The 9,172-nt window shown below is 38.5% G+C and overlaps 1 protein-coding gene across 2 annotated transcripts in view; it reads right to left on the bottom strand.

Annotated features, from left to right (window-relative positions):
- The window catches only part of etv6 (ETS variant transcription factor 6), a 16,381-nt gene extending 7,314 nt beyond the window's left edge, over positions 1–9,067 (bottom strand). Inside the window, exons 1-2 of one of the 2 annotated variants that reach the window (XM_048155186.1) lie at positions 8,586–9,067; positions 5,117–5,246 (exon numbers count right to left, since the gene is read on the bottom strand). In XM_048155186.1, the coding sequence (XP_048011143.1) occupies positions 5,117–5,246; positions 8,586–8,618 (163 nt within the window). In that variant the 5' untranslated portion in view covers positions 8,619–9,067. The remainder of the gene's footprint in view (positions 1–5,116; positions 5,247–8,585) is intronic. The other variant, XM_048155187.1, reaches the window with a different exon arrangement.
- Positions 9,068–9,172: the final 105 nt, after the last annotated feature.

The following is a 9,172-nucleotide window of genomic DNA, read 5'->3' as shown; positions in this document are numbered from 1 at the left end:
ATAAAAAAAAAAAATTCATTTACTTGCCAAGGCAACATTTATAATTAAAATAAATCAATAAACAAATATATATAATAATATAATCTAAAATGTTAATATAAAATGACAAAGCATATAATTATTAAAAAAAAATTAAAAACTGAAGCATAAAAATATATGCAAATTTAATAACAAAAACTATTATGGTATAAGCAGCAGTGTGACTCACTATGATTAAAAGCATGAAAGCCACGGATCATGAACACAGAGACGCTCACGGAGAGCTGAACAGACTGTCGTTTCCGAGTGGCCGTGTGCATGTGCAGTCGGTTGGGAACAGGAAGTGCTGGGCTGCGCTCGCTCTCGGCCGTTGGCATGTGAGAACAGTTTCCCTTTCAGAGCGGAGGAGAAAAAAAGCGGCGTGCAGGAAGTGCCGTCTGCCCACACAGGAAATTCCTCAGGATGAGAGAGGCTTCCAGGCGCAGGAAATTTCCCCACTGAAAAGAGAGTGTGTGTGTGTGCTTGTGTAAATACACACTCACACACTCATCCACTTCAACAGAATCCGAGTTACTAGACGCTCAAACACCACGAATGACTGTTTACATGGATTTACAGCGTTCTGAGGTGAAGAAATCTCACATTCCACCTCAAGATCACGAGGAACACAAGAAAAGAAAAATCTATTTTGCACAAAGAAAAAAAGGTCCATTTGTTGCACCATTAATGTTTTGCACTGACTTTTTTTTTTATGACAATGAAAAAAACACATGCACTCATGTTATGTATAAATAAATATTTAAGTATTTATATGTCATGATAGGATTTGTATTTATTTATTGCATGCATAGAAATTTATATTACATATTTATAGTAAATATATGTAAGTGACGAAATGATTCAGCAAATCCTCACGTGCCTTTCAAGGTTTGACGGTTCAATTGTGAAGTGATGAAACAAACAGGCAGAACGAGAATAACTGATGATGAAGAAGAATCTCACACACACACACACACACACACACACAGAGAAAAATGCATCAAAATGAAGTGAGTTTGAACAAATATCTGCCAATGGAGTCAGAAATAATCTTAATTCAAAGGGAAAACAGGATTATTTCTGACTCCATTGGCAGATATTTGTTCAAACTCACTTCATTTTGATGCATTTTTTCAGTCATTCTGCTTCTCCAGTAAATGCTTCTTGATTTAAGAATATTTTGATGTTTGTGCTGGAAAACGAGACAGAAACACTGAGGAGGAACATGATGTTTGCAGTGCTCAGACTGAGAGCAGCATGTTGGATTGTGGGTCCTGAAGGGTTAACAGAGACACGAGCTCATCTCACACACACACACACACACACACACACACACACACTTCCTCTACAGGAAACCAAGGAGCAGCATTTCTGCCCACTCCGCAATTTCCTTCTTCTTTCTGTGTTTTTTTTTTTTTTTTTTTTTTTTTTTTCAATCTTCCTTCCTTCCCCCGGACAAATTCATCATGAACGTGAGACTGATGGCGGTTTGTTCTCGAGTCTCAAACCACACACACACACACACACACACAACGCAGAACAACAAATTCACAAACATAAGACAAGCACACACACATACACACTCAATTCATCCAAACATCTTAACATGATTACACACACCCATCCATCCATCCCTCCATCGCACTGAATGAGTCCTGCTGGAAAACGGCCGATTCGATCACTGTCAGGAAAACAGAGACGCCTCGAGCCAAAAGAGCTTCTCGGAAGTTCCTGTCATTTTCCCCTCTCCCCCCTCGTCTCGTCTGTAACTCACATCTAATGCAGGTGAGAGTTTCAGCGCAGGAACAAACCCACAACATATGGAAACGGCTAAACATACAATCAAATACCATTTCTTAAAAAAATCCCAGAAGGCTGTTAGGGATGCAGAAACAGAGATCATGAACTAAACAAAATAACATGTCATTTAGTAGAGGTTCAGACCAAATTTAATTGCTGCAGCCTATTTAAAAATATTTAATTAATTTCAATTATTATTATTTATTTAAATTGGATTGAATGAATGATTCAATGACTCACTTATAAAAAGTTCACTCATTTCATTACTGGATGAATCAGCATTTTTGAACAAATCTCTTGAATGAATGATTCAATGATTCAATGGATGCACTTATATATTTATCATTATAAAAACAAAAAAATACAGAATCAAATCATGAATTGAAATCGAATCTCATTGTGAAAATCATTTGAATTTGCATAAAGTGCTCCTGAATTGATTGTGAATCAAACCGATTTACTGCCTGCCCAAAGATTCAAACCCTATCAAGTGTATTTTGATTTTTCAGCAGCTCCCATTTTTAGCATTAAACCGATATATCGGCCGATATTTGCTATTTTTATAATTTGACATTTTCCAATATTTTATATCGTTTGACTTTACTGATATATCAGCCAATATGTAGAATTTTTGTATAATTTGCCATTTACGAATATATTGGCAGATGTAAAAAATTTTATGATTTGACTACCAATATATCGGCCGATATTTGATATTTTTATAATTTGACATTTATCAGTATTTGGCATTTTTTATAATTTGACTTTACCGATATATCGGCTGATATGTTATATTTTTATTATTTGATATTTATGAATTTATTGGCTGATATGTTATATATTTATCATTTGACTTTAATATATCAGCTGATGTGTTACATTTCTTCTAACTTGACAGGTACCGATATATTAGCCAATATTTGACATTTTTTTAATTATCGGCATGTATCAGTGTCATAAGTGACTTATTTTGAATCCAGCGCCTCAGTCTTCATTAGTTTACTGTCTTTGTTTAACAGTTCTTCTCTAATAGAATACAAACGTTATAATGCTCTTTTAATATACCGACAGCATTGAGAAAATATGCATTTATGTCATTTAAATCAAGCCTTTAATATTTATTAAATATTTAATTCCACAAACAAATCCAGGTCTTAGATCCTCTGCATTTGTTTCCTGCAATAAAAGTGTGTGTGAATTTAAACTATCCTGTGATTGTCCAGTTTGCTGTTTTGTCATATTAATAACTGTGTACAGTATATATTACAAGGTCTTTATTTGAAGAAATAAGATTCCCAGTGCACACAGAGTTACTAAGCACACTGTGTTTACTTCCTTTTTAATCATGTTTTTAACCGACTTTATTTCAGAAAATACGATATTAGGATTACAAAAATCAAGATATAAATAGTTCAAATATAAAAAGTTCAGATCGGTTGATCACGACATCACACTAGACTTGGATCACAGGGATTCAGTAGGCAGGAAGTGGAAATCAAAACTTAAATACGGGTTTATAACTAACTTCCTGAATAACTGCTCTAACCAGATCAGGATCCTGACGGCGAGTCCAAAGGAGAGACGGACGGACAGACGTTTACTTCTGCGCTGAATGTCAAACAGACGGGTTAAATATTGATCTGCTGCGTTTTCAGCATCCTGTTAGTTGGAGCGCGTCCAACTCCACCCTGATCCGAGCGGGACGCGTCCAGACCTGCCACTCCACCAGCGTCATTTCCAAACGCAAACACACCCACCTGCATTCGCTCACAGAGCGAGAGTTAACCACTAGTTAGTGCACTACAATCACCGCAGGCAGACATCACGCGCTCGGGGCTGCACGATATGAGGAAAATATCCAACTGGGGTTTTTTTATATTATATAACATTATTTTTATTATAGTTTTTATGGCATCAAAAACAGACAGAGAGAGACAAACAAACCCTTCATACAACAACAATCTGTTCTGTATGTGAAATAAAAAGCTCAAGAGACACTGAAATAAAAGAAATCTGAAAATAGTTGAATTGCAATTTTATTTATACAAAATTAAGTTTTTAAAGTAAAATGTGAATTAAAATTCCAGGTTTGTTGTGTTTGTTTTTAGGGCTACAAAATATAATAATAATAATAATTATTATTATTATTATTGTTATTAATATATATTATTTTTATTAATAAATAAATACAAAAATTACTAAAGAAAAAAGAAAAAATATTACTACATCGCTATAAAATAATTATAGTAATTATTGTTGTTGTTGTTGTTTAATAAAAATAGAAATTACAAAAAAAAAATATTACTACTAATTTATTAATAAATAAAAACAAGTTACTAAAAATATTACAATTTTAATATTTCACTGTTAAAAATATTACTGTATGGCAATAAAACGATAACAGTAATTATTATTATTGTTGTTGTTGTTATTATTTTTAATAGAAAATAAATAAAAATTACTAAAAAATAAGAAAAATTACTATTATTTGTATTAATAAATACAAATATGTATTACTAAAAATAAGAAATATTACTATTATTTTTATTAATAAATAAAAAAATTACCAAATAAAAAATACAAAAAAAAGGAAATTGTAATATTTAACTGTTAAACATTAATATGGCTATAAAATAATAATATTAATAACAGTTGTAAATTATTTTTAATAAAAAATAAATAAAAATGATTAAAAAATAAGACATATTACTATTAATTCTATTAATAAATACAAATATATTACTAAAAAAAAAAAAGAAATATTACATATATATTTTATAATATGTAACTTAAAAAATACTGTACAATTATAATTTTATTTTACAAATGTAAAATTATAACACTAATATATATGGCTTTATTTCTCGATTTTCACGTTGTGCATGTAGTGTTTGTGTCGCTGCGGATCACGAGCTGCACGCGTGTAAACGAGCACAGCGCCGCGCTTCACTCTGAAACACACAGCGCGCACGTTTATTTAATTAAAGCGTGATTTAATGGTGCAGCTCTAACGTGTTCGGACAGACACTGAGGCAGAAGGTTTGTCTCAGCATGAGCGTGTTTGTTTCAGTGACGACAAACTCAATTACTGCCTGTGAAGGTTCGATGCGTCATACTAGAACAAAAGCATGTGTGTGTCTCAGGTTGTTGCATAAAGCATGTAGGAGGTGTGTGTGTGCGTGTGTGTTAGTCACTGTTTCCGGGTGAGTTTCTATGTTTTTGTGTGTGTGTGTGTGTGTGTGTGTGTGTGTGTGTGTGTGTGTGTGTGTGTGTGTGTGTGTGTGTGTGTGTCACTCACGCAGGTGTGCCGGCAGTCTGGTCGGTTCCTCTTCTGTCCTGGCATTAGCCGATGAGGGCGGGACATGGCCGGGAGAGGAAGTGGAATTTGGCAACGGGCTCGCGGACGGGCTGAAAGCGCTCCTCTCCTGCTGAAAACACACACACAGGGCTTAGACGACACACACGCAGAGCGTTCAACTCAATCAGACCGACACGAACTTCCTTCAGAGCTGTTCTGCGCTGAATGAACATGAAGCTGCTCACATGACCCTGCAGACAGGTCAAAGAGTCACGCAGAGGTCATGCAGACAGAGCTGCACCTAAACTGATGATCTGAGGAACATTATCCACCTTTTGAATGTGTCAGGCTATTCTTAGTAATAACCAAAATAAATACGGTCAGCACTGCTTATCTAAACATCTTCATTTATGTTCTGCAAAAGAAAGAAAGAGGTTTGAAGCAACAGTAAACGGTGACCACTTTAATTTTTGTGTGATCCATCCCTTCGACACGTTTCTTCACTCTGTTATTCTCTGTATCGCACGTTCAGTCACGGATGGGAGTAATATGATGAGCTCATGTTCGGGTCCTCTGAGGAAAATCAAAGACATTTCAGTGTTCTGATTTCACTTCTGTCAATCACTGCTGACTTCCTGTCCAGTTTCCATATAGGGCGACGGTAGCATTTGCACCGAGAACTGAAATTACAAGACGCTCATGTGCTCGTTTCCAGGGTAAAACCCAGAGCCGGGAAGCACAGAGAGCGGTTCTCTGGAAACTTCCTCAAACGCAGATGTCCGCCGGCTCTGTGCAAATGAAAGCATGCAAAACCAGACGTGACGCGACCACTGCACTACGAGCTCTTTTGCATTCGACTCCCTCACAGAACAAAGCCACTCCAACCAAGCGTGGGTGTTTCTACAACTGTCAGAAACCTCCAGCATTAGCGGAGGGAACACCTGGGACACTTAGGGCAAAACATGCAAATCCCAAACACATCCCAGACGGATGTTTGCATGAAAAACTCTCCCATTATAAGGAAAATAACGTAAAACACGAGTGTCTCTAGGGCTAATCACGTGCTTTAAAGAAGCAGCGACAGATCTCTACATTTGTACGGATTGTGCATCGGTTGTTGATTGGCTGTTGAGATGTGGGCGTGGCACTCAAGTGTATGCAGATGAGCGAGAGCTTGCGGGGCGGAGTTTAATCGCACTTAATTGATCGGAGAAGACACATCCAGTGATGACGTTTTGATTAAAGTTGTCGGACTTTCTTCTCTTTTGTACCGTATATCCGAGTGAAACGGCCTCGCAAACAAGAACAAATGTAGGGCGGAGCTTCATTTTGTCTGTGGGGAATTGATTGGATGGTTGTGTTGTGCTATAGGTGGATCTCATGTGAGTGACAGGATGCCCCGGCCTCGCACCAGTAAACGCCATCTGAGATGAATTTAAAACAATAATGATGTGCATTAATAAATAAACGCTGCGATATTCCATAAAAAACAAGGACGGTCAGTGTCGGTTTCATGGGGACTTTAAACATCACAAGGTGAACAAATGAAACGTGCACGGACGGATCGTTTACTGTCGGGTCTCGTGCAGGAGGGAACACATTTAGGGCAAATCCCAAACACATCCCAGATGGAATCTTTGCATTAAAACACTCCTATTTTAAGGAAAAATAACGTAAAACATGAGTTTCTCTTGGCAGCGATGAATATGACGGGCTAATCACGTGCTTTAATGTCGCAAACAAGCAGCGACAGGTTTTTATTTGTACGGGCGAAGAATGTAGGGCGGGGCTTCATCGGTTGTTGATTGGCTGTTGAGATGTGGGCGTGGCACTCAAGTGTAGCTTGAGGGGCGGAGTTTAATCGCACTAAATGATTGGAGGACGAGAGAGAAGACTGACGCTTCACTGGAACATCCAGTTATGATGTTTTGATTAAAGGATTAGTTCACTTTAAAATAAAATTTTCCTGATAATTTACTCACCCGTATGTCATCCAAGATGTTCATGTCTTTCTTTCTTCAGTGGAAAAGAAATGGATTGTTCTCCATATAGTGGACTTCACTGGGGTTCAACGGGTTGAAGGTCCAAATGTCAGTTTCAGTGCAGCTTCAAAGAGCTCTACATGATCCCAGACGAGGAATAAGAGTCTCATCTAGAGAAACCATCGATCATTTTCTAAAAAAATACAACTGTATATGCTTTATAAACACAAAATATCTCCTTGCACGTGCTTCTGCGTTCTGTATTCTCCAAAGCGCTTACGCTTTATGTCCTACGCCTTCCCTATTCTACTTATGGAAAAAACAAAACTGGCGCCGTGTTTGTTAGAATAGGGAAGGCGTGGGACATACAGTGGAAGCTTTTTGAAGAATACAGAACGCAGAAGCACGTGCAAGGAGATATTTCGTGTTTATAAAGCATATACAGTTGTATTTTTTTAGAAAATGATCGATGGTTTCTCTAGATGAGACTCTTATTCCTCGTCTGGGATCATGTAGAGCTCTTTGAAGCTGCACTGAAACTGACATTTGGACCTTCAACCCGTTGAACCCCAGTGAAGTCCACTATATGGAGAAAAATCCTGGAATGTTTTCCTCAAAACTGAAGAAAGACATGAACATCTTGGATGACATGGAGGAGAGTAAATTATCAGGAATATTGTATTTTAAAGTGAACTAATCCTTTAAAGTCGCCATATTTTCTTCCTAGCTTTTGTGACGTGAAACGGCCTCGCCAGCAAGAACAAATGTAGGGCGGAGCTTGATTTTGTCTGTGGGGAATTGATTTAATGGTTGTGTTCTGCTATAGGTGGACAGGATGCTTCTGAGAAGAGATGAATTTAAAACAATAATGATGTGCATTAATAAATAAACGCTGCGATATTCCATTAAAAACAAAACAAGGACGGTCAGTGTCGGTTTCATGGGGACTTTAAACATCACAAGGTGAACAAATGAAACATGCACGGACGGATCGTTTACTGTCGGGTCTCGTGCAGGACCTTCAACACGCAGAAGAATCGAGCATGCTGGAACTCTGGAGGATGTGAAGCACAATAAGGAAACTGAATTCGCAATAACAGATCAAAGAGCAGCAGATAACAGCATGTTTCCAGTCATTTATGAAGGGCTGTTCTCGTTTCCGCGAGTCTGTTACTAAATAACTAATGCAAACTAATGTCCGCGATGATGGGTGATCCCAGACCAGCTCAAAGTCCGGTGAAAAACTCCTTCTCAAACTCGTTTGCGAACTTTTCCCACTGATGGCTCGTGCACAGGAGTGAACACATGAACTCAACAGCGTGTTTAAATGCCATTGCTAATCACATTCACCACAGCACACGACACACAAGAGCGCGTTCGCGATCGATCAACTTAACGCATCGATCGCAGCAACAGATGCTCAACATCAAACCCGCGCGTGACAGTGACGCGCATCCCGCGAATCAAGAAAGAAAAGGCAGAATTACCTTAATAATGACCTGCGAGGGGGAATCGGACATGTCGCGTTGAAATTCAGGAAGTTCTTCTGTTTCCACTTTCCTCTCCCTTGTTCTTCCGTGAAATAAAGCCGCAAAAGCGCCAGGATAATGTTCCCCTCGCGACGCACTGGCGATTTTTAACTCGCTCGCGCATCCATTGGCCTCGCCCCGCGCGCAACACTTCAACTTCTCCGTGCTCTTGTTTGTAAACGCGCAAACAGGCGCTACATTGCGGCAGCGCGATGGTTAACACCTTCCTGGAAGCGTCGCTCGCAGGAGCGCAACGCACCGCGCAGCGCGGAACCTCATTGATCCGGACGCTTCGCGGCGAAATGACGTGAATTCCAGGCAGCGCGCGGCGCCTTAAAGGGAAACTCGACGCAGGAAATCGCGTGTTTGTGTTTCAGTCGCGGAACGGACACCGGATCAGATATTCCGAGTTAAAACAACAGCGCTGATCCGGAATCAGATCAGTGAATGAACTCCGACTGGGAAGCGAATTTAATTGTACAGAGCTTTGCACGATATTATTTTAAACCAGTGCATTATAGTTATTATTAATATTTCCCATCGAA

This window comes from Megalobrama amblycephala, linkage group LG14 (genome assembly GCF_018812025.1).
Source record: "Megalobrama amblycephala isolate DHTTF-2021 linkage group LG14, ASM1881202v1, whole genome shotgun sequence".
NCBI classification, from domain to species: domain Eukaryota; kingdom Metazoa; phylum Chordata; class Actinopteri; order Cypriniformes; family Xenocyprididae; genus Megalobrama; species Megalobrama amblycephala.
The sequence above is the reverse complement of the archived record's forward strand: the minus strand, read 5'-3'. Positions and strand labels throughout refer to the sequence as shown.